General features: G+C 37.7%; 1 protein-coding gene across 1 annotated transcript; it reads right to left on the bottom strand.

Annotated features, from left to right (window-relative positions):
- Positions 1-103: 103 nt before the first annotated feature.
- On the bottom strand, positions 104-27,318 carry LOC140153083 (uncharacterized). Its single transcript, XM_072175701.1, has 3 exons — positions 25,299-27,318; positions 14,926-15,123; positions 104-2,050 (listed from the first exon to the last, which is right to left on the bottom strand). The coding sequence occupies exons 1-3, from the start codon at positions 27,157-27,159 to the stop codon at positions 1,272-1,274; spliced, it is 2,838 nt and encodes a 945-aa protein (XP_072031802.1). The 5' UTR covers positions 27,160-27,318; the 3' UTR covers positions 104-1,271.
- Positions 27,319-27,341: the final 23 nt, after the last annotated feature.

Here is a 27,341-nt window from a genome sequence, read left to right on the forward strand (position 1 = left end):
ATTTAAAAGGTGCCAAGAATATGTGCCAAAAATCACTTGCGCTCCCCCCTCTCAGCTTGCCAAAATTGCTTCCCCCCCCCTTTCAGCTTGCCAAGAAAAGTCTTTGGGCTTGATTGTCAATGCATACGAAAAACACCCTTAAAACGCATGTTTTTGGCCCTTATTTCCAAAAGGGGACCAAATATTTAAATTTGACTTTTATTGCCAGTTAGAATTAAGTAAAGGATTAGGATTTAGCTATGTGTCATTTACCAAAACAGGATAATATTTTTGTAATCCCAAAAGATTAGTGCTATGTTTTTCTGGAATGGGGAGTATGAGGCCATGTGTCCTGAACTCGCCACCCTTAGCGTTACATCACAAATATTATGAATTTTTACACCAATCAAGTTTCAAATTAGAATATCTCCACATTAATTAAACTAGCAAAAGTATACATTTTTGAAAAGCTGAAGGCATAAGCAATTGAAAACCTGAGTGGAAGAAGGGCCCAACTCCAATTTTTTACAAAAATGAGTTAGACCCAGCATTTTATTGCCAGCAGACTGTTCTTCCTTGTGTGTAAAAGATGAGCCAAAATTCACTCTTTAAATAGTCTTCCACATACACTTAATCATGGTTTTCGTGGAAGAAAGGCCCAACTCCATGGAGTTGGGCCCTTCTTCCACAAATATTGGGTTAAAGAGGAATTTTGTTCATCCATGAAATCTGCTTTTACATTTATATGAAAAATGTTGACAAAATGTTATTGCAAAGTGTTTTTTGCCAAATTTTTACAAAATATTTTGCCAGCACTTAGTAACGTTATGTTAGAATGTTTTGCATGAAGTTTTCAAAAACGTTTTCCAAATAAAATGTTATTAAAACGTTTTATACCCTTTATATAATCCGAATTTTAATGTTTTCTGTAAAACATTTTGTGTTTGCTGGGGAATAGATGTTTCATCTCGCAAAACAGGATAATTAAAATTGATTTGTATTTTTCTGACATTGTAAATGTGGCTGCACTTGGTGGAAAAACTAAATTCAAACCACAGAAGGCTACTCAAGTTTTTTCAAAACATACTCTAAACAGGATTTGTGATTTTGTGCAAATAACACCCCTCACTCAAGAGGAATTTAGAGTTTCACAACAAATGTATCACTCACATCAACTGATTTCTCATATAAAATGTATAAAAAATATGGTAAAATTTCTCCCCAAAATGAAATGCACAACCTAACAGTAACAGGAAACAAACTTGTTTTTTTTTAGTCTTATACATGCATCATTAATTGCTATCAGAGCTGCTAAAGTCTTCCGAGTACCCTTCAGTGGAATACTCTTTCTTTGAGACTCTTGATCTTGTCTTATAGTCCTTTTCAGAGTCTTTACTGCTGAACTCTGATGTAGAATAGTTCTCAGCATGTTGAGATGATGAAGACATTGTGCTTCCTGTCTGCTGCAGGTGATGCCTTGGTTTTGGTGTCGGTGGCGATGCCGTTTCGTTTCTATCCTCTTGAATATCAGCCGGTGGTTGAATATGAAGAGATGGTCGTGATGATCTTCTCACTGCAAGAGGTACTGGAGATTTAGTCGACATTAATGGCTTTGGAAGAGCAAAACCTGTGGCGTGTCTTCCAGCTGGTTGAGGATGATCCATAGTTTCCTTTGGTTTTGCAGATTCAGCGTCACTTGATTTGGTTATATCTGAGGAGGAAACTGATCTACTGGAACGAGAGTCTTTGGACAAATCAAGATGCGGATCTTCAGATCTATCAGAACTTGATCGAGACAGACGAGGAAGGTCTTGTTCTCCGGTGGATTCAAAGTTCTTGGAGCTGTCAAAGTTAGCTGAATATAGAGATGGTGATGCCTTCTCTGCATCTTCATCTTCTTGGGGTGCTGATGAGTCCATGCTAGGAAATCCAGGTATGGATATAATAGGTTTATGTGGGGTTACTGGTAGTGACTGTGGCTCTTCATTATCCTGGACAGATTCATCCATCATCGGTGTTGGGAGGTACACATCAACACTCCTGACACTTTTCTCACTACTGCTGACTTCATCTGAAAGCAAGTAAAAAGAATAATTGATATACAGAATGCACAAGAGTTAAGGTACCGTACCAGTTATGCTTACCCATATCCTATGCAAAGATAAATATGTCAAAATTCAAACCAGCAGCCATTGGGCTATTTCACTACCCCTGTGGAAGATTTTGGAAATATCTTCCACAGGAGGAGTATGTTTTTCAAATGTAATTGGTCAGGGTTAATCATTTTGAAACCCACATTACCCCTATATTATGGCTTTACTTATATCTTCCACAACTGGAGTGAGTATTTCAGAAGTTACCCAATTGTCTCTTCTATTTGAAACTCATACCGTAAAAACTCGATAGTTAGCATATGTGCTTTATATCGAGCGCTTTTGAAAACATGAAATTGTACCAAAGTCCGGCACTTTACCAACTGAGCTAATGGGGTTGAGACACACATTTGCAGGTTGACTTGTTCGTATCTAACTATGTGTATCAATGATTTGCTCAAAACCCTTTACACTTTTGTGGATGGGGCTCTTCATGTTTGCATGTTTTAAAAGTGCTCGATAGTAGGCACATATGCTAACTATCAAGTTTTTACGGTACTCCCTCTGTGGAAGACTTTAGCTAAATCTTCCACAGGGGTAGTGTGGATTTTATAAGTGGAATAGCCTATTGCCTATTACCTGTACCCTTCAGCTCTGATTTAAGACATCATTTGTTGAGACTGGTTGCATGGTAATTAAATAAATGGTGATCGAAAAGCCCAAGGAAGGAACAAAATCAAAAGTTGCACTTTAATGTTCTGATCAACAATCAATGGAAAGCATAGTTCTCTTGTTCAAGAATGCTTTGTGTACAAATCAATAGGGCATTCAATGGAGCAATCTGCAACTTTTGAATTTGCACCCTAGATCCGATCTAGGGAACCTGTGATTCCCTAGATATGATCTTCTCATTTGATAAGAGCTGAAGAGGAAATGTTTTTTTAAATTGCCCCCCTCCCACTGAGATAATTTTGTCACATTTTTGCTGGAATCATCTACCATTATGAAGAGCTTAGTTGTAAAAGCCCTTACATCCACCTCTGGCTGAAATTGAGTTATTGGCATGACATTATAGTGTGGGTAAAAATACACACTTTGGTGGTTCTTTCCCGGGGGTTCTTTGAGATTCATACAACCTTCCCTTCCAGAGATATCTGAACTTAAAACTTACAAAAGCAGCCTTGAATGTTCTTTAACTATTAAAACCAAAAGGAACTGTTTTTGGGTCACTACATGTATGTTTATCCCACTTTTGCAATGGCAAAATTTGTCATGCGTTTTGCGCACATTTGTACAATGGACTTAATCTGTCGCCAAAAGGTGCTGGAATCATTACACTTCAAGAAATTTTTCCAACCCCATTCCCCCAATGTCAAAAAGAAATCTACGCCACTGAGAAAAGGGGTAAATTTATTTAGTTGCAAAAGGCCTTACATCCACAAAAGGCGCAATATAAAAGAAATAATAAAATAAATAGGATGGCTAGCCCTGAAAATTTTACCAAACCTATTCTTTTAGTTTCTATTCATCAACACTTTATCCAAAACAAAATGAATCAAATCGAACAAGTAATAATTGCATAATTAAAAACGTTGTTTTTCTCAAAAAGTGGATGTACATGTAAGAGCTTTTGCTACTAAAGCTCTTCATAATACTGGCGGTAATGATAAATTATTCAAACTAAGGTTAAAGAGTAGAAATTGTATTTTGTTAAACTGGATACCAACCTACATTGCAATTCTTAACACAAAAATAACTACATGTATAGGTAAAATTTCAAATAAAAGTTAATAACAGAATAGAATTTCTATTGTATGAAGTGACAGAAGTCCCTGACCCATCCATAAAGCTACTTCTTGTACTTTTTATTTCAAAGGAAATGATGTGTGAAATGAAAAGGGCACTAACTAATAAATGATACCTTTCTTTAGGATCAAATTAAAAATAGGGGAAACAAATTCAAATGGGCATGTGTTCTTGATATAAACCATGTCACATCAATTTTACAAATGGTTTTTTTCCTTATTTCAATTTTATTCATAATACACATAAAAACATGTATATTGAAAAGGAACACAGTAAAGGCCAGACAGGAGGCTTGAGAAGGTACACAACCAGGCTCATACATCTGCAGGCATATTAAACAACAGCACAATACAACAAATTGTTGCAGGTCATAAAAGAAAACATTTGAAATATTATATTTTATGAAAAAATATTGCATAAAAAAGTTGATAGGGGTCCACCCTGAAAACAATTACACTAAAAAGGTAAAATATGGTCTAAAAGATGGTATTTTTTAAATCGACCAGTCAATAGTCATGGTCATATTTTATGTAAAAAATTGAGTAGGAACATAGGATTGCACATTGACTGAGAGATTTCGAAAATTTATCAAAGACCTGTCTCATTCATCCTAAAAAATGGAACAAAACTTGTAACATTCAAAACAGTAACATTAAATTCAAACTATATAAACAGCCAATGCCTGATCATCGCTTACATTTTTACTGTTTTTTGCTCTAAAATATCATTAGAAAGTCTTACTTGAAAGTTACAATTGCCACTGTAACATCTCTTGGACAACCATTTTGCAGTGGTTTACCTGCAACGGAAGCCTGTTTGGGCAGGGCTCATGTCCACCAAAAGGGGGGAGGTAGGCAGAGCCGAAGCCAGCTTTCTTGGTCGAGGGGGGTGCAAAATAAAAATTTCATATGGAACTGCCCCTAATGATAGATTCCCCCTCTCTCTCTCCCTTCCTCTTCTCTCTCTTTTCCCCTGCACTGGTAGGGTGCAGGCCTGGGGGCATTCAACTTAAATTTTGGTAGGAGTGTGCGGCGCAGAGCGCTGAACTTTGGGAACTAAGAACTGATTTTTGGGCAAAATAGGGGCTTGATGAACTGAAATTTTAACATTTTTGTGGGGCACTCTGAACTAAAAGTGGGCCAAATTATAGGCTTTGGAGATAATTTTTTTTCCAAATTTGGGCCAAAGAGCTATAATTTCTAGAGTTTGAGGCTTAATGAACTGGAGCATGATGCAAATTTTTGCCAGGGGCCTTATTCATTTCATTATTATTTTGTTACCATTAAGTACTGTGTACTAGAAGTATCAGCCTAATAAATCCTATAAAAGGGTGTCCCTGAAAAACTGTCAGATACTTTTAAAAGGGTATTTTATTATTCTTATTGCCTGAACCAAACAGAACTATAGCTCATTATGGTATGCCAATGCATGTTAGTACACGTGAGTTGCTCGTCTCAGGTTACATAAAGTCCTGTTAAAATTAAACCAAGGGAACTACCTGCCGATTGGGCAAAATGAACATTGTGTCAAATTTTTAACCAATCAAGGAGGGTACTAATAAGATCATCTGCAAATGCAAGTTTGACCATATAGTTTAAAGCCTAGTTATAATTGGCAATTGAAATGAGGATTTCAAGTTATCAACCAATCAGAAATGCTGTTAGATGACCAGTAGTGCCCAGGGGGTTTAAAAAGGTGTTCCTGAGAGAACTGTACTGTTAAAAACTTTAATTCAAGAATATTAATTGCCTGAACCAAACAGAACTAAACAGGTCGTTATGGTCGGTGCCAATGCGTGTCCGTACACATGTTTTGCTCATCGCAGGTCAAATTTAAGCCCTGTTAAACTTAAAGGGTGTCCCTGAGAGAACCGAACTATAATACAATGGTATTTTATTGCCTGAACAAAAAACAGAACTATAGATCATATGCCATTAGCATGTTCGTACACGTGCTTTGCTCAGCTCAGACCTGTGTCCCTGAAAGAACTGTACTGTCTGTAGTGTCAGAAATTTTATTTGTCAGAACTCTATTTGAAGGGTATTTTATTGCCTGAACCAAACAGAACTGTAGGTCATGGTATGCCAATGCATGTTTGTGCACGTGCTTCGCTCATCTTGGTGATTGGTTTAGCTATGGCTTTGGAATGAGTGGTGCCCCCCCCCACGCGGATGCGTGTTGACGAGCGTATGCGGAATCGCGATCTCTTCCTCAACCATCTGTTTGAAAAGATGTAATCTGGTGACTTCCTTTCTGTCTGCTAGTGAGTCCCATTGAAGTTCTCCCAACATTTTTTTAATGACACTTTCTCTCCATTTATAATTATTTAATTTGACACAAAATGGACAGCTCTTCTTTGAACACTGTCGATCCTACGTATGTTTTTCATTGTGTATGGATCACAACCCCCGCTGCGTACTCTAATAGGGGACGAACCAGGCCCGGGGAACCAGGCCTAAGTAAGCAGTCTATGGAACATTGCTTCAAATTTCATTGAAGCACAAGAGTTTTGTAAGCTAGGCCAAAAACAAAAGAGGTAGAAAGGTGTGGGTTGGTACATGTAGGTCGATTTCCTTTTCTTTTTTTTTACACGTGTTGCAGCAAGTGGGGTAAGAGAAAATATGCAACATTCAGCCTTATATTTTGTAATTTAATGTATTTCAACCTTACCATATAAAGTTTAATCTCTTTGGCAACAAAATCTTGCATGCAGGCTGGGAAATATGTGGGGGCCAGGAGCTAGCCCCTGGTTCATTGAAAATAGTCCCTGGTTCCCTGTAAAACCCTGTGAACCAGGGGCTATTATTTTTACGAAGTAGCCCCCTGGTCCGGCGCTACTTATTTCCCAGAGTGACATCAAAATGAACACAACAAATTTTCCCATCCATTGAATAGCCCCTGGTTCATAGAAAATAGCCCCTGGTTCCCTGTAAAACCCAGTGAACCAGCAGCTATTGTTTTTACAAAGTAGCCCCATGTCCAGCGCTTCTGGACAAAATTGTAAAGTAAATAAGTTTAAGTTTAATGAAATTACACCTGAATTTGTTTCTAATCATATTAGTAATATGCAAAATAACAAATCACCAGGATTGGATCAGTTTAATGTCAGGTTGTTGAAATTGGCTGGACCCTTCATTTCAATTGTCAAGCTCATATCTGCAACCTGTCATTGAATGGATCTACTTTTCCTGATGAATGGAAAAAAGCCAAGGTGACACCAATATTTAAGTCCGGTGATAAAACAGATGTACAAAGTGTAGGGAACTTTAGGCCCATTTCAGTATTGTCAATTCTATCAAAAATTATGGAAAGGGCTGTGCATGATCAATTGTATATGTATTTAACTAATGCAGGCCTACTGTCTAATGCTCAATCAGGTTTTTGTGCTAATCATTCCACTTCCACCACACTACTTGATGTTCAAGATTTCATTCTAAATAATATGGATGATGGATATACTACAGGTGTAATATTTCTTGATTTAAAGAAAGCGTTTGATGCAGTGAGCCATGAAATTCTTATTAACAAACTTCAGAAGTATGGCATAGTGAACAGTGAACTTTTATGGTTTAAATTGTATTTGAGCCACAGATCCTAGTGTAAACTCAACACTTTCTGATTTTCAATCTGCCAACATAGGAATTCCTCAAGTCTCTATACTAGGTCCATTATTATTCATAATTTTTGTCAATTGCCTGCCTGATGTTGTTGGTTGTAATTGTAAAACTGTTATGTATGCTGATGACACATCATTAATGTGCAAAGCTAAGACTGTTTCTGATCTTCAAATGCAATTAGAGTCATGTCTAAATAAAGTAGCTGATTGGTTCAAAGCTAACAAACTCACTTTAAATGTTGACAAAACTAAATTTATGATGATAAAATAAAAAGAGTTTAACTTCAACACTACACTATTTTTCGCTCGCCTGGAACGTTTTCACTAGTATATCCACTCATATAAATTTATGATATTTGGCACAAAACGTAAGCTTGAAAGGTTTAGTGAAATTCAAGTTATCTATAATAGTACAATTATTGAAAGAGTTGATGAATTTAAATATCTTGGTGTAAAATTTGACTGTAACTTGTCCTGGTCAGCTCATGTTGATATGTGTAAGAATGTTTCCAAATGAACTGGTATTATACGGTGTGTAAAACATTTTCTTCCATTCCACACCACTGTAATGTTATCAAATGCCCTTGTTCTTCCTCACCTTGGCTATGGAAGCACAGTTTGGTCAAATTTTTCAGTTGAATTTCATAACAAATTACAGGTACTTCATAATAATTTGGCCAGAACAATACTTTCTGGAGATATTAGAACGCCAATAAATGAATTGATGGAAACACTTCAGTGGATTAAACTAGATAATACATGTCGATGGCATAATCAATTAATACTGCTCATTTTTAAATGCTTAAGGAACTTAAGTTCATCATACTTATCTTCTCAATTTAACTTTGTACATGACATCCATACCCACCTAACTAAAAATCATAGTACAAATACATTGATTGTGCCAAAATTTAAATCAAATTCAGGGCTAAGTACATTTCATGTGAGAGCAGCCTATGCATGGAATAATTTTTCTCCGGTAGTTAGCATGGTTAGAGCAGAGTTGGAGAATATTTCAATAGGCCAATTCAAATTAGAAGTTTACCACGCTCCTGTTTGAAAAGTTTTATCCTTGTGTACATTGTAATTTTCAATCAACTTTTCAACTTTTTTGTTGTATTTCTAGTTACTTGATCCCATTTGTTTTGGTGTTTTTAATGTGTACAAAAATTTTCGCACGCCACACGCACATTTGTACCATAAACTTTTTTAACTATACATCAAGAAATTTTTCCCAACCCCATCCCCCAATGTCAAAAAGAAATCTATGCCACTGTCCCTGGAAGAACTGTATTGTCAGACAGTACTATGATTCTAGGGTATTTTCTTGACCAAACAGAACTAAATATACAATTTTTCAGCCTGATGTGGCAGTGATGTCACTAGCGCTCGCATTACTTCATTATATTCAAAATATTTTTTCACAATTAAGTTAACTGCTCTATTCCGGGTGATTCCATATGGGAACATGCATGGCCTAAAACATGAAAAATGCTAGAAGATGCTACAACGGCAAAGTTGGTGTCAAATAAATAGGTGAGCTAAAGTTATAGGTAGTGAACGCCACGCATAGTAAATATGTGAAACTCATTTTTTTTTCATTTTCAGCCAATTTTACAAGGTGACCTCAAATGACCATTGACCTCAAAATGTGACCTTGAACAGTAATGGAGACCACCAATAGATGAGGATTCCCATAGTGCAGCTTTGACCCAAGTTTGGTTGCAATATATTCACACATGTATGAGACCACATTGTTGACGGACACACAGGCACCCCACTCCAACTGACGACTGATTGCTACAAAATGTAGTTGAAATATGTGGAATATTGAAAATGAGGTATTTTCATAAGCCTTTTACTTCAATTTAAGAACAAAATGGTTATTGTACATGAATTTGGGCCAGAGAAGATTTCTTACCCTTCCCAGAATCCTTTGCAACATGATACATCACTTTATTTCATCACATGACACACTTATTACTTTGTAAAGGTTCCCTGTTTTCATTTTGTGAATAGACTGGCTAAACATGATGGGTCGATAGTCAAGAAATAACATATTTTGCAAGATCTGGATGTGCTTTGTTCATATACATATGTATTGTCATTTTTGTAGTCCTTTGACATCTAATCATATATCTATATAAATAAAAGGAAGTCGCTAAATCTTGTCCAGAAGCAGGCTCCGAGATGATTTGACTTTCAGCTCTGATTTATGCGTACATTGATCGGGTACATTGCCATTAAACCATCTGACGTTCATTTTTGCAAAACTATTCAATCACTATGGAAATAACAAAACAAATGGTCAGTTGCTAGGCCGTTGAGGTCAATAACCTTATGGGTCAGGTCATGACAACAAACGCGTCAAGTGGCGAGTCACGCTACTGCGCGTACACGGCAACATGGTTTCACGCGCTTTACCGCGCATGGTATGGACGCACTTAATGTTGGCTTGCCGCGCGTATGCCTACGTATGTACGTGACTGACTTCTTCTGTGAGACAGTGGCGGATCCAGAAATTTGGGAAAAGGGGTGGGGGCACACTCGAAGTTTTTGCCACCACCTTCTTGAATGGCCACGAAGCCCCATTGTGTTCTTGGCTGTGCGGGGGTTGTGTCCCTCAGAATTGGAAACATGGTCAAAGTAAAGGCCTTGAAGCCATTTCAGGGGGATCATTGGGTGTAAGCTGATGAAAAAGGGGGTCATTGGGTGACAGATTTGCAAAAAAGTCCACTTTTCAGAGGGAATGTTAAAATGTAGCCAACAGGGGCCGAATTAGTCATTAACTGTTCAGTATTAGCTCGAAAAGGTTAAATGTTAGGGGTGGGTGAAAGTCCACAAACACGGAAATGTTTTGCATAACTTTTAAACATGTTTCTTACATGTTTTATACTATTATAACCCGGACTTGAAACGTTTTCTAGCAACCTCTTCTAACCTTAATGTTTTATGTTTGTTGGGATAAAGTTAAAATCAATCATTCTGTCACGAGCTGTTTCAAAAGTAATCTGAGGATTGAGTGAGTAGGCCTAACAACATTATCACAGGTCTGGATAATTATGTTTATCAAGCTAACATGATCATTACTATACTGGATGAATAATCTATACCAAGACACCATGATTATCATCACCGTTTACCATGTTTACTAACCACTCCTGTTTACTAACCGCCCCCGTTTACTCAACTAGCGGGGACCCGCGTGAAGCGCGGGTCTCCCGCTAGTAGTTGATACATGTTCAGTCATTATGGGACGTGCCAATCTGAGACAAAAATACAAAAGTATTCTCGTCTCACGTGTTCAAACATGCGTTGGCAACTGAGACGAAAATAAAAAAGTATTTATGTCTCAGTTGCCAACGCATGTTTGAACATGTGCTTCAAATTTGCTTAATCATCTCATATTAATCCTTTTGCCCATGACTTCAGGGTCATCTATTACTGTAATTCAATAAAAATATTCAACAGCTAGTTGTACATCATAGATGTTCAGTGGATCATGGTATGTGCCAAGGGCTTAGGCAGCCAGCCATGTAGGGAGTGTTTTACACACTCAGTCAAATTTGTAAATACACACCCAGTTTTTGCCCACATGGCCTATACTTTGTACACAAATCTACACTTTGTACACAAATCTAAACTTCAAATCTAATCTAAATTTACACACCCAGTTTTTTGAATTTACACACCCAAACCTTCAAATCCTGCCTAATATAAAAATAGTTTCGTCTCAGGTGCCAAAAGATTAAATTTGCTTCACTTCTCTTAGATTATCCTGTAGACCATAACTTCAGGGACATTTTAATTCAAAAACATATTTGACAGCTAGCTAGTCGTACATCATAGATGTTCAGTCATGGTATGTGCACAATCTGAGATTGCTTCATTCTCTTAGGGGCGCACCATTAGATTTCCAGGGGGGGGCATGGGAGTTTTTGAAAAAAAAAAACTTTGCCCACTAGTGAGAAAGAAAAAAAAAACTTAGCCCACTAGTGAGGAAAAAAAAAAAATTTTGCCTCACTGATGAGTAAAAAAAAATTTCCCCACCCAACTTTGTATAAAATGTACATTAAAATTGAAAAAAAAATAACTTAACTTGAAGGCAAAAAAAAAAATTTGGTGCTCTTGGAGGCAAAAAAAAAAAAAATTCCGCCTGATCCAAACTCCCATGCCCCCCTGAGAATCTAATGGTGCGTCCCTTAGATTATTATATTAATCTTGTAGACGTCCATGAGTCCATGACTTCAGGGACATTTTAATTCAAATAAATATTATTGCTTCACATAAATACCAATTTAAAATTAATACCAATTTGATAAGCCCACTTAATTTCATGGAGAGGTGATTCTATTATCAAATGAGACTCCCACAAAACCCAGACGAAGTCATCAAAGCTTTATTTGTGATACAGTCCACTAAACATGCCAAAAATCGAGGAACACAAAGGAATTTTGAAGCTAATGGTGTAATTTAAAAGGACATATGATGAGTAATCATATGTTACATATCATTTTAAAGCAGACAATCTGAGCATTTTAAATGTGCTTATAATATTTCCAAATCATGATTTCTTGACTTTATCTGGGTTTTGTGGGAGCAAGTCTTAATATCATGCAAATTTAGAATTAAAAAAGGTGGTTACAAGTGATTTGCCCAAAGTTTGAAAAATAAAATAAAACAAATTATTAGCAATAAGCAGTAAAATTTACGAGTATTGATGTCAACATATGATGAGTTCACCATGCTCACACAGTCACACTAAACCTACATTGTACCACATGCTGTGGGGGCCACTTACATGGCGGGGAAGGGTCTTTTTTACGGTCAAGTGTGATATCCACATATCTTTAAAAGGATAGCAAAAACAGCAAAAATTGTGAAAAAAACTCCCTTTAAAAGGGAAAGCCAGCCTCAATGTAGAAGAGGTCTTGTAATTAGTTTTGGTCAATGTGAAAGGCATTTTAGGATCACGCTTACATCTACATGACAGTCCACCAAACCATCAACGATGAGAACATGCACACTGAAACAGCAGAAAACATCAATTCCTAATCTCATGTCAACTCTTTTAATTCATTACATGTATTTTTGTTGTTGTTGTTGTTGTTGTTGTTGTTGTTGTTGTCGTTGGTTTTTTTTGTCTTTTCAGCTTTTTACCCACGATATCTCAATTTCCAATTTTGTAATACCAGAACTTACGAACTCAATATCTTCGCTTAGGAATGTCCGATTTCACTGCTTTCGATATATACACTGCGGTTTGAGTTAACTAACATGTACATTTTATTTTAAAATAACGTAATTAATTAGCAATGTATAGTTTAAGCCTACTATATTATAATAGATAGTGGCCAGCACATTTATAAAGGACTGGTTACTCACTACAATCTTCACTCTTAAACTGTGTTTTTCTGAATGTGCTGATCATGTTGATTGCTAGTCGGAAACTCCCTTGAAGCTATGGACATGGCATCTTACATACTCCATTCTATAACAGTCTGCCTAGTGCCTTGTGTGTTTTCTCTTCAATCATTTTGTTGAATGTAATTTTATGAATCAAATAGTTATGTGTCATTTTATTTATAATAAAGAAGTTATTAAATTAATAAAGTAAGACAATTTATTTATCTATAAGTGCATGTCAAATGGGGTACATTGTTCAATACTATATGCATAAATTATGCCCATATTATAGCTAGGCCCTAAAAACTTTATTTTGCATCGGATTTTTCCCGTTGAAAAGACAAAACTGATGTTTATGATAGCAACCATTTCATCAATAACATTTTGAGTCATTTTATCCATAAAAGCGACACAGGATATGATAGATAACTACTTTCACATCAATATGGTCCATATGATCACAGATTGTTGAGAATCTGTGATATGATCCAGGGATATGATGAAGATTTTGATTCTATAGATCTGTTATCAACATGATATCACGCTGTTCAGTGGTCAAGGAGTAAGGACCCCGGTCAAGGACACTGATATGACATCATAGGTGATGTCAGATTTTCTTCTGCTGACCATATGATGCTATATATATTAACTATTATTGTTACATTTAGGCCTTTAAACTTTTAAAGTCATAATTAATTAGTTCAAACATAACTTTGGTAATACTCCCTCGTTTTAGATTGTTGAAACGACAAAACATACATACTTTTCCTAACAAATCGAATTAAAATATTTAAAAAAAAATTTAACCACAAAAAGTAAAAAAAAAATCATTCCAATACTACTAAAATATAATCTCTTGAGTAAACTGACCCCAAACCTGAAACAGGTACCAGCCCGAATGGGCTGGCGAAAAGGAACCTTAATCACACATTTGATACTTGAAACAGGTACTTCAAGTTCACCCACATGCCAAAACAAAAGTTGATATTATGTAAATTTCAAGGTGAAATTCCACTCAAAAAGGTCCTTTTGACATCTGCCAATGTAAAAGATTTAGTAAATATTTAAAATACAATGTACATTGTAATTTTTGTAAATAGGGTATTACCATGGACTGTACGTAGAAAAAAAAACCTACTGGTTTCAGGTATTAAAGTTTGGAAAATACTTTCTATGTACTTGTACTTGATTTGGGTCCATTTTACACAAAGGAAAAATACTTGCTCTACTTTTTGAAAGTCCTTGTATAATAGCGGGTGATATACAACTCTGAATACAAGTGTCCCCCCAGTGCATTTGTACATTGTACGGCCTACTTTGGAGATAACACTGGGGTATTCCAGTTGAAATCCATATACCCCAAGGAAGACAAGATCTTAATCTTCCATAGGGAGTGTGAATTTCAAGTGGGGATGAAGGAGTGACTTCATTTGAAATCTACACCCTTGTGTGGGAGATTAGGCAAAAAGAATGTTGTTTGCTTGTCCTTGTCAGACTGACCGTCTCGGCAGTCCCGACCATAGAGCTCCTTCTCAGCGGCGTAGCTGGGATTTTTTCCAGGGGGGCAAGTCTGTATGGGGGCGGGGCCCAAATAGACAGTTTTGGCAGGCTTATTGATAATAATCGTATGGTATTGCATATCGTATGGATTCCAATATCTCTCTTCCCCTCCTCTTCCTCTCTCTTCTCTCTTTTTTCCTCTCTCTCTCCCTCCTCTTTCCTCTTTTTGCCTTGCACTAGGGGGCGGGGGCCCAAATAGGCCATTTTTGCCAGGGTGCAATTGCCCCCCTGCCCCCGGCAGCGACGCCACTGCTCCTTCTTTTTTTTTTGAAAAAAGGGTTTTTTTTACCATTTCCCCCAAAAGTCATAAACTTTTCGCCTGAAAATTGAAGATATAAAAGAAATGTTGCAAAATCTAAATTCCTGCATGTTTCCCCTGTCTAGTCATACCTGACTAAGGGTTCCGATATATTTTGTTCCCCTTTTGAAAACCTGCAGATGCCACTGAGTTGAAAAAATATTTACCTTGAGTTTGATGATTCTTTTCTGCAATGTACTCTGTGAGTTCATCATGAACAGCACTGTGATCTCTGATCTCTTCTTGTATTCTATCCACATCACTCCACTTGAATGTAGTACCATCTGTGGCCCTAGGTGTGCGAGGACTTGGTATGGGTCTTTTTTTCTTGCTTCTTTCATGAATATCATCTTGCAAATCAACACCTGTAAAAGCAGAATAGAGAATAACAAAAATGTTGATTCCAACAAATATGAGCACTTTTAGACTTTGGAAGTATTTTGTTTTAATTTTCGAGCACTGCAGTACTGCTTACTCTACTTACATACATGTACATCATTACATGATGTGAAATAAAATTTATTCACAATGTATACAATTGTAATGTACTAGCCAAGGGGAATAGTTTCTCCTTGGCTCAAAATACTGGGACATACATGTACATTGTACATGCAATTGGTAAAAATGTGATATGTATATATGTTTTTTCAGGCTAATTTACTTTTATTTTGTTCCTGTGCTCCACACACATTCTGGGAGAAAGGGGGGCAACATGCCCCGGGCGTCCACCCTTAGGGGGGCGCCAAATTGACCAATTCAGCATCGATTCTGTGCCCCTCCAAGCGATGAAAGTCAAAAAAATTTGCGCGAATTTCAGCATAAAATCAATTGACAGAACATTTTAAGACCGATATTCAACTAGTAACCAAAATTAATTAGTGTATAAGCCTTATTTGTCTAAAATTTTGTGCGCAATTGTTTCAAGAATGGGGGCGTAATGTATCCTTGGCTCCTAGCTACGCCATGTCCGCGTCTAAGATATTCTCGGGTGGGGGGTAGGGGCCAGGTCAGGGCTGTCAACTCTCACGCATTGGGTCACTTTCTCACGGTAAGGTAGTATAATCTCACGCCTAGGTAGTAAATCTCACGCAAAAAGTTGGAAAATGAGTAAAATCTCACGCATCGTCATGAATAATTTGTTGCTCCTACCCCCCGCTTTTCACATTATCGGCGCCGTGGCTCAAATAATCATGGTACAAAATGAACATTTGGAGTCGGCCAATCCCGGTACGCCTCTGTCTCACGCCAAGCCATTCCAAAAAGTTGACAGCCTTGGTAGGGGCGCCAATTTTGTTTCTTGCTCCGGGCGCTACCAACCCTAGTTACGCCACTGGCCTACATATACATGTAAAATGTGCAAGTGTTCATTAGAGAAACTATGTGCAATTAATTGTTGGATGACAATGATGCAAATATTATGAATACATTCAGGACATATAGGTCCTGATCTTGCTGCAAAGATTCCAAACGCCTGTGCAGATGGGCAACTGGTCAATGAAAGGATGCTCCACTCAAGTGAGAGTTTTATGTTTCAGCCTGTTAGTCATCAATATGTCCTCAGCAAGTTACGATCGTTGCCGGAGGGAAAAGCTACAGGCACAGATGATCTTCCTTCCAAACTCATCAAAATGGCGGCTGCATCAATCGTTGAACCCATTGTCTATTTGATCAATTTATCTTTGGAAAGCGGGATTTTTCCTGATGCCTGGAAAAATGCCCGGATTTGTCCTATTTACAAAGGTGGTGACGCTACGGATCCAGGTAATTACAGACCCATCTCCATTTTGCCTGTAATTTCCAAGGTTATTGAGAGAGCGGTGTTTGATCAAGTATACCCTTTCCCCGGTGGGTTCAGTTTGTATTTAAAGGTAGGACGTATGACCGTTCCATTTGAAAATGACCCCTATTTCACGGGGAATCGAGGACATTTGCAGCAATTTTACCCCTATTTTGCACGAAATCAAGGAAAATTTGCCCCCAAATACCTCCCCTATTTTTATCATTTCGAGGACGCATTTTCATTTCACCCCCTTATCACAAGGAATCGAGGACATTTTTCCGAAATAAATACCCCTATTTTTACTATTTCAAGGACGCTTTTGAATTTCCTCCCTATTTCATAGGAAGACGAGGACAATAACGAAAACTGTAGCGGTAAAGCGCAGACGAAAGTCCTAGAAATACACCCTATTTTTCATTTCAAGGACAATTTTGCTCCAAAACACCCCTAATTTGAACAATCGTGAACAATTTTGTCCTCGAAACTTCCGCGGACATTTCTTGAAAAGTACCCCTAATTGGAACCATCATGCGTACACATTGTCAGTGAAGACTGAACCCACCGGGACCCTTTCCTTAATACTAATGGCATGATTTATGATAAGCAGTCTGGTTTTAGACCCCAGCACTCCACTCTATCTGCTTTAATTAATATTACTGAGGACTGGTATGAAGCCATAGACAAAGGTAAATATGTTGGCCTTGTCATGATTGATTTAAAAAAGGCTTTCAATACGGTGAATCATGGAATATTACTTCAGAAGTTGAGAGCTTTTAATGTTCACGAGACAAGCATAAATTGGTTCAATAGTTATCTGGTTGGAAGAAGTCATAACACTGTAATTAATGGTAATATCCCGGGTAAGGCCGTATAAAATTAATGTTTTGGTTCTCGTCAGAGGATTTTCATGAATTGATGAGGGAGGGAGGTGTTTTTTATTTGTTTTTTTTTTTCAATGTAAAATTAGCATTGTCAGTAGTTTTCGGTCTTCTCCAACAGTGCTCGAGGAAGCGATGAGGCCCTTTTTTTTTTTTTCAAATGTGAGATTCTGAGGATAAACCCCTAGAGTTCCACAAAAGACTTGGAAGTGATGCTTGTTCTCTAATAAACTTATTTATATGTATGAAGATTTCATAAATCATTCCAAAGTCTAAAAAAATTGAAAAATCTAAAAAAAAAAAAAAAAATCTGACAAATCCCAGAAATTGAGGAGTGAGGGGAAGAGAACCAAAATATTAATTTTACACGGCCTAATATGTCTAAGCCAGCAAATAGTGTTTGTTTGTAGCATACCTCAAGGTTCCATTCTGGGACCAATGTTGTTCATTATCTATATAATAATACGCATCGTCTATCTGTCTGTGTATCTGTCTGTCTATCTGTGTGTCTGTCCGCCTATTTTCTCGGAGACCGGGGTCGCATACGTTCCTCAAACTTGGTGGGTGGGTGCAGCTTGGTATGAGGAAGAACGAGTTCATATTGGTTAGTGGGTCAAGGTCACCCGAGGTCATCCAGGGGTCAAATTAGTAAAAACTGTTTTTCTCGGAGACTGGGGGTCGACGTTCCTCAAACTTGGCCGGGTGGGTGCGTCTTGACCCAGGACAGAACAAGTTTGTATTGGTTAGTGGGTCAAGGTCACCAGAGGTCATCTAGGGTCAAATTAGTAAAACTGTCATATGGTCATGCAACTTGGTGGGTAGGTGCATCTAGACCTAAGACGGAACAAGTTTGTATTGGTTAGTGGGTCAAGGTCACCCAGGGGTCATCTGAGGTCAAAGTAGTAAAAACTGTTTTCCGCCTATTTTCTCAGAGACTAGGGGTCGTGCGTTCCTCAAACTTGGTGGGTGGGTGCATCTGGACCTCAGACAGAAGAAGTTTGTTTCGGTAAGTGGGCCAAGATCACCCGAGGTCATGCATCGTCTATCTGTCTGTGTATCTGTCTGTCTATCTGTGTGTCTGTCCACCTATTTTCTCGGAGACCGGGGTCGACGTTCCTCAAACTTGGTGGGTGGGTGCAGCTTGGTATGAGGAAGAACAAGTTCATATTGGTTAGTGGGTCAAGGTCACCCGAGGTCATCCAGGGGTCAAATTAGTAAAAACTGTTTTTCTCGGAGACTGGGGGTCGCACGTTCCTCAAACTTGACGGGTGGGTGCGTCTTGACCCAGGACAGAACAAGTTTGTATTGGTTAGTGGGTCAAGGTCACCAGAGGTCATCTAGGGGTCAAATTAGTAAAAACTGTCATATGGTCATGCAACTTGGTGGGTAGGTGCATCTAGACCTAAGACGGAACAAGTTTGTATTGGTTAGTGGGTCAAGGTCACCCAGGGGTCATCTGAGGTCAAAGTAGTAAAAACTGTTTTCCGCCTATTTTCTCAGAGACTAGGGGTCGCACGTTCCTCAAACTTGGTGGGTGGGTGCATCTGGACCTCAGACAGAAGAAGTTTGTTTCGGTAAGTGGGCCAAGATCACCCGAGGTCATCCACGGGTCATCTGAGGTCAAATTAGTAAAAACTGTCGTATGGGCATGAAACTTGGTGGGTACAGTCAACTTTTAGAGTCAAATTTTTGGACGGTCATTTTGGGGTCATCCGGGGTCAACCAGGGGTCATCTGAGGTCAAATTAGTAAAAAATGTTGTATGGGCATGAAACTTGGTGGGTACAGTCAACTTTTAGAGTCAAATTTTTGGACGGTCATTTTGGGGTCATCCAAGGTCAAATTACTAAAACTGTCATATGGGCATGAAACGTGGTGGGTACAGTCAACATTTAGAGCCAAATTTTGGAAGGTCATTTCGAGGTCACAAGGGGTCATCTGAGGTCAAATTAGTAAAAACTGTCCTATGGGCATAAAACTTGGTGAGTACAGTCACCATCAGCCAGGTAATCGCGACAGCCGAGAACCGCCAAATATCACCCGAGGTCATCCACGGGTCATCTGAGGTCAAATTAGTAAAAACTGTCGTATGGGCATGAAACTTGGTGGGTACAGTCAACTTTTAGAGTCAAATTTTTGGACGGTCATTTTGGGGTCAACCAGGGGTCATCTGAGGTAAAATTAGTAAAAAATGTTGTATGGGCATGAAACTTGGTGGGTACAGTCAACTTTTAGAGTCAAATTTTTGGACGGTCATTTTGGGGTCATCCAAGGTCAAATTACTAAAAACTGTCATATGGGCATGAAACGTGGTGGGTACAGTCAACATTTAGAGCCAAATTTTGGAAGGTCATTTCGAGGTCACAAGGGGTCATCTGAGGTCAAATTAGTAAAAACTGTCCTATGGGCATAAAACTTGGTGAGTACAGTCACCATCAGCCAGGTAATCGCGACAGCCGAGAACCGCCAAATACGGGTAACCGCCTAGTGTATATTAATGATCTACCTCTTTGTACTTCACATGTTAATGTTAGTATGTACGCTGACGACACTGCATTGTATGCTGTTAGTAACCATAGGCGTAGATCCCGGGGGGGATGGGGGGATTTATCCCCCCCAATATTTTGTCAGGAGGGGGTGGTCCATACAATCATCCCCCCAATGTTGACACCTAATAATGGGTTTCTGACCAAATGAACCTCATATTTGCCCATTTTAGCCCCCAAAGTGCAAATTTTCGCGCGCATTTATTCCACTTTTACACCATATTTCATCAGTTTAGCTTCAAAATAGCAAAATTTTTGCGGCGCTTTTGCAGCGCATTTAGCCTAATAAGCGTATTCTGTCGCCAAAAGATGCTGCATTTACTATACTTTCAGAATTTTTTCCAACTCCATCCCCCCCTATATGTCAAAAAGAAATCTACGCCACTGTTAGTAACAATATTGATGACTTTGACATTATTAATAAAGACTTGGTAAATGTCAGTGATTGGCTTGCATGTAATAAACTAAGTTTGAATGTGTCTGTCTAAAACAGAATTCATGTTAATGGGGTCAAGACAACGTCTTGCTGTAGTCAAAGACCACAACATCAATGTCAACATAAATGGTGTTAAACTTCGTCAGGTACACAACTGTAAACATCTTGGTGTCATTGTAGATGATAGTATGACCTGGCATGATCAGGTTAACAACATCAGGAAGAAAGTTCTTTCAGCTCTTTACATGCTTAGAAAATGTAAGAATGTATTACCATCAGAAACAATGTCTCTCATTTTTAAAAGTGTTATTGCACCTCATATAGACTACTGTGATGTAATATGGTCTACTTGTAATGTTAATGATATGGATATTGTTCAAAAACTCCAGAACAGAGCTGCCAAAATTATCACTGGCGCTAAATGGTCTGATTCTAGTTCAAACGCACTGTCAGTTCTAGGTTGGGATTGTATAAAGCAAAGGTGTGATTATCATGATGTTGTTACAATGTTCAAAATTATGAATAACGACACGGCACCCTATCTAAGTGATCGTTTTAATATGAGAAATAATGAGAGATATAACTTTTGTGGCTATCGGGCGCTAAGCATTCCTAAACCTAACACAAATTTTAAGAAGAGAAGTCTAAGTTACCGGGGTGCTGTGTCTTGGAATGCTCTAGATGACCATCTAAAAGCTGCCCGTAATGTTAAACATTTTAAATACTGCTTTAACCATGTTGATAGTATTAGGCCAAAAAAAAAAGGTTTGTCTCAAAGCTCACGAGAAAATTAAAAACAAATGCGAAATTCGATTTTTTTTAATTTTTATTCCCGACTTTTTTCATGGTATTTTGAGAAAAAGTCTGATTTTTCTGCAAAAACTAAAAAAAAAAAATTTGAAATAAAAAAAATTTCCGCATTGGTTTTTTGTCAAATCGTGGGATTTTACAAAGCCGCAGCTAAAGCTTTGAGACGAACTTTTTTTTTTTTTCCTTATATGAATGTTTTTTTATTTATGTGTCATAGAAATTTAATCTTGACTTCTTGCTCCTGTACAATATGATGTTCCTTAAATATGTGTAATTGTGTATTAGTTTAGTGCAATTTGTAAAATCGCCTTAATTCTGGATTTGATATAGACTTTTGTCAATGTGCTTTAATTTTCCTATATTGCTGGTGCTTTTCTTTTTTATATTATTGTACATTATAATATAGCTATTTTAAATTTTAAAAACTGTGTCATTGTGTTATAGTAAATTGCTTGGGAAAAGAGCTGTGGATGCATGCTTGTGGATTTAGGATGAAGGTGCGCTATGGGAGTAAGATGTGGGTGCAAGGGGTGTGTGGTTTTAAAGTGGGTGTGTGGTATTTATGGGTGTGCTGGAGTTGGGGTGTACTTGGGGTGTATAGGTGTTTGTAGTGCGAGTGTGAACTTGGTGAATGTGTAAGTGGTATTCAGATATATGTTGCAATATAAGGTCTAGAACTTTTATTTCATTCTGGTGATTATATTTATATTCTTGCCTGTTTTCTTAGATTTTGATGTCATACTGAAATGAGTTTTACTGGGTTTTAAAAATTTTAAAAATATTATATGTTCTTATGCTTTCATAATTTTGTAATATATATACGTACTAATTTATAATTCTGTTACTTTAATGTGTATATGCCACGGACATGTGGAAAAACAATGACTTTTATATTGAACATGTTTTACCGTGAATAAATAAAGATATTATTATTATTATTATATGATACATGTAAATGTAAATAAAAAAATGTATGTGCACAATTTTTGGCCAAAAAACTTGCAATGTCTGCTTTTCAACCGTATGGACCCAAAATACATGGTTACTGATTATGTAATATGAAATGTTATGAGTTTCATTTATTGTATGACAGAACAGTGCATTTATAGTTTTAAAAGTTAAATTTAATATTAAAGGCCAAGGAAAGTTGATGTTAGCTTTCCCCATCACATTTTTTGTCAAGTTACAAAAATGTATTCTTCTATCATTATTTGAGACTGTATTTCATCATTCCCCACATTGTTGCTGCCTGTAAGACCATGTTTCCAGACATTTTGCAATGTTCAGAGTGAGAAAAGATTTGAGTTTGTTTTTATTTTAAAAATGAACAAAAAAATAGCAATCTTTTAGGAAAATTCAAAATCCTTAAATTTTCATTTACCAGTATTTACAACATCCTCTGTGATCCCTACAACTACAAGTACAAACTGCTGAAATCAAATAGCAGGTCATGTTTGACATCCTTAAGGGGTTGTTTGGAATGACAGGTGAGTCAGGGGTCAAAAACAAAATTTTTACCTTTTTAACCTCAGTACATGTGTATGTATGATCTGCCATACAAAAATTAAAAAACATTACCTCAAAGTATCATTTTTAATGTTTTTTGTCATAATCACGCTTTTCTACAAATTTCATCTGTTTGTACCGGGCGTGTCTGTTGCCAGGTAGGCCTACATGACAGCATAGACACACGTTACAACCTTGAATAATAATACAGAATTGTGACGTTATAGTCTTCTTAACCTATCTTAGAACTGCCTATTATTTCAATTGTTATACTGTTCTGGTTGGTTTACTGCATATACTGTATAGAAATTATGCAATATGACGTCGAGCATGACAGAGTCATCTTCATTCAAATAAAATTCAGGTACCCGTAAGGTACCACGGAGCAATTCGCACGATAATACAATAAAACAGATGAAAGATATGAATGGTTGTGGAATCGAATTGCAGACCTGTCCCTCTGTCACCTTAGAACTGCATCTCGTAGGCAATGGTAGGTAATAAACCAACCTGAACGGTATAACAATTGAAATAACAGCATGTCTTGGTCTCAATTCAAGATGTGCAATTTGGACACACCTACTCGTTGGCTGATTTATACTTCAACAGTTCCTCAAAGCGATATCAGAAAAGCCACTATCTCATTGTTCATTGGCCCAGAGTATCGCCGCCGGGGCACTCAACTTTAGAATTGATGGGTATATGTGCCTACAAGCGTCATGAGTAGGCGCATATCAGTACAAAACGTTAGGTTTTTATAAAAAAAAAAAAAAATGGGGTCATTATGTACAATCAAAATGAAAAAGGGGTCATTGGGTATAATATTTTGAAATCTGAAGGTGCCTGGTCATCGGGTATAGTCGGCTTCAAAAGTGGGGCATATGTTGACAGACACATACCGTCACCTCTAAAGTTGATGCCCCGGTGCTCGCGATTATATTTTGTTCATGGCTCGGCTTTTAAAACTCCCACACATCACAATAAGGCTATTGAAAAGCGTATAGAATAGCTAATGAAAGACCGGTCCTTGCGATTAGTCGCGGACCCGAGCGACAATATAGTAAACACATCGAGTTTATAACACAAGTGACAGTAGTCGTGAATTATGGAGGGTTTCATTGAACTTCTACCAGCAAAATATGGAATAATACTAACACAAGACACCAATCGAGATGATGATACCAGCCATAATGGAAGGCTTGTATTTGACCTTCTTATGAATCCAATTTCGTGGCGAGAAGTTAAAAGGTAATGTATATTTCAAGAAATTTGGGTTCAAAATTCCGTATCAGCTCAGTATCATCAATTCCGTAAATATGGCGTATAGAGGCACAACTTGACAATAAACTGAACTATTTAAACGTAAAGGACGACTGGATACACATAAATTTGTGTTTCCTTGCTGGCGGAATAGTTGCAAAACTCTTATTTGTCAAAAAAGTTGGACAATTTATGAATTATGATTGGCAAAATAGCGAAAAGAAATAGACTTTTCCAACCATGTAAAACTACACTGGGTTGTTGACATGGTCGACATACATTAAGGCATACGCATGTTCCTAAAGTAGGAGGTAAGTACTATAATTAATTGTTTAAAGTGCTCAACATACCAGCAAAAATTCATAGGGTCATCAGAGTACAGGGACTTTGTGAAATACTGGGTTCAAAATAAAAGTGCATCAGCCGATATGCAACATCAAATATAAAAGCCGATTTACATAATTTCCCATGACCTTACAGAAGTGATCGTGCTCAAATATAAAACTATAGAGTTTGGTCCTTGATATGCACCATCAATTGTGTACTTGTGATCAATATTGCTAGGCAAACAATCACAGCAAACATGCCAAAATCCTCCCATTTCTCCTCCATTTACACACATATAAACCCATCCCTTAAGAGTTTTAAATTTGTTATTATTTCCCTCTCAATTTTCAGATAATTTACATTTTGATGAACATTTGGGCCCAAATGAAAATACAATGCGGGAGGGTAACGGGAAACTTGCAATCAAATTTCTTTAAGGGGGTACTACACCCCTGCCCAATTTTGTGCCTATTTGTGCATTTTTCTCAAAAATTATAGCGCATTGGGGACAAGTAAGATATGTATTATAGGGGCAAGGACTACTAACTACTGCACTGGAAATTTTATTTCAACACAGACAACAGTTGTGGAGTTAGTCAAAAATGAGGGAAAACCAATATTTGATCAATAAATAATTGCTTTGAGTTGCTGAATTTTCAGTACAGTAGTTGTAGTCAATGCATATTACTTGTCACCAATGTGCTATAATTTTTGAGAAAAATGCAAAAATAGGCACAAAATTGGCCAGGGGTGTACATGTAGTACCCTCAGGGCTGGAAAAAGTGCACAATTTCCTAGGAACATAGTTAAGATTTCCCCCTCTTCCTTATGTATTTCTTTATTTAGAACTCAAACATTTCCCTCCAAATCACAAAATTTCTCTGGAACCAGGTTCCCGAGTTCCCTATTTTTTCCAGGCATGGTACATGTACCTCCTTAACCCAAGTACCGTACCATAACAACATTGGCAACAACAACAATGTTCATGAAACACTCACTGTTTTTACTCTGTGGGGCTGTGATGACATGCGTCTCAAGTTTCTGGTGACCTATGTGATGACTGATCTCTGTGGATACATCCAGGTCAAACTCATTTGCTTCAGATATCTTCATTACAGTTTTTTCTTTCCGTTGCACTTTTTCAGTCAAGCTTTGCCTGTAAGACTGTACTTTTGCCTCTTGTGCTTCTAAATGTTTCAAAAGTTCTGGGTTGTTTTTCTGCAGTCTCAGTTTCTGGGTATTAGTCATACCATAGCGAAGTTTAGTCTTAGGTTTAGGTTTGGAGACTTTTATAGGCTCTTTGCGAAGCCAGCTTTTTTTAGGTGGTACACTGCGAGGGGTTCTTGTACACTCTTCATGTTTATGACGATATGGACTTTGTTTGGGATTTGAGAAATCTGCTTCAAGGAGGTTTTCCTTCCCTTTCAGTGACATACTTTGTTTTGATGGCCTTTGGATTGATTGATGTTGCGGATCAGTTTCAACTGTTGAAACATGTCTTGGCAAGACATTTCCATGCAACAAAGACAGTTCTTGTAGCAAAGCACTTAAAATTGGCATCTGACTATGATTTAAGAAGTTTGATGGAATCAATTCATGCGTTTGGCCAGAATCTCCGCTAGGTTTACCACCGATTCTTGACAAAGATTTAACTTGGTGACTAGAAGTTTGCTTTCTGCGAGTTTTCCTAACAGACATGGTGGTTTGCTCCCCTGCTGCTTGTGATTGATACTGATAATGAGTTTCTGTGTATTGTTCTCTAGAACTGACAGATGTTGCCTCTGAGCTGGTGATGCTAGAAACTATAGAGGTATTGACTTCATGTTCATAAACAGGCTCCATATCAACATCAACAGGTACTTGTCTTTTATTTTCCATTTCATGGCTGCGGCCAATCTCTACATTGTTTACAGGCAAATCAGCATTGAAGTACAACGGCGGTGGGCAATGAGTATTGCTTATAATCATGTCAGTATTGGGCAAATTAGTTCTTGACTGAGCGGGAAATTCTAAATGCTTGCTTGACTGTCTCTTTGATTTTAAATGTACTGTCTGTGTTCCACTAGTTTTGACTGGAGTTTGGACTTTTGTCAAATTCGTTTCAGGACATGATGTGGCAGAAGTTGTCGCTGGTTGCAGTTTTTTGCTGTTAACTTGTACTGGCCCAGTTGTAGCAACTTCAAGATCTTCAACAACAATATCAGTAGTTTTACTTTTAGGCCTGTGTTCCGCTTGAATATTCTCGCTCTTAATATTATCGTCACCGACCGATTTTCTGGTAACTAAGGCTGCTTGAGGAATATGAGGCATCAGGCTTCCACCTAAGCTTAGTAATCGTAACCCAAGAACAATCCAACCTATCTCTGATCCCATAAGATTGCAAAACTTGTAGCTGCCACGAATACCATGAACTGAAGGCATTTCAATTCCAGACTTCTGAACATCATTGCATATACTTTGAATTACACCTTCTAATGAGACCGTACAACTTGCTACTAACTTTGGTACTTCAGGCCAAGTATCAACAAGCATAACGTACAATGGAGCGCTGCACAAATGAGCCTGCAGTGTCTCCAGATTCATTTTGAACATGCACGATTTCCCTTTTTTCACAACAAAATTCCCCTTGTGATCCTTCAGCTCTTGCAGCTGCAGAGGAATACCATTCAACTCTTGGTCCATGAATATTGTGTCCTTAATTTTTGAGGCATCCTCTGGTTCAACATGGTGGACCAGTAAAGTTGGAAAGTCAAGTAGTCTGAATGCAACTGCTGGCAATCGGCAGGTCACTGTTGAAGATTGCAATCGCATACATTCGACGGCAACTTCCAGCGAAAATAGAGTTTCGTGGCCCGCCATAGTAAACTTTTACAGTGTATAGTGACGTAATTCTTCTTATCATCAGATTGATACTATATTGAATGCTGATTTGTGCTTGTTAACGTCAAATCTACACGTTAATTATCTCTGTTTACAAAAATCAAGAAGCTTACTGGACGTCGCCATTTTGGAATTTGCGCCCTCGCGCTATGCATGATGGG

This window comes from Amphiura filiformis, chromosome 5 (genome assembly GCF_039555335.1).
Source record: "Amphiura filiformis chromosome 5, Afil_fr2py, whole genome shotgun sequence".
NCBI classification, from domain to species: Eukaryota; Metazoa; Echinodermata; class Ophiuroidea; order Amphilepidida; family Amphiuridae; genus Amphiura; species Amphiura filiformis.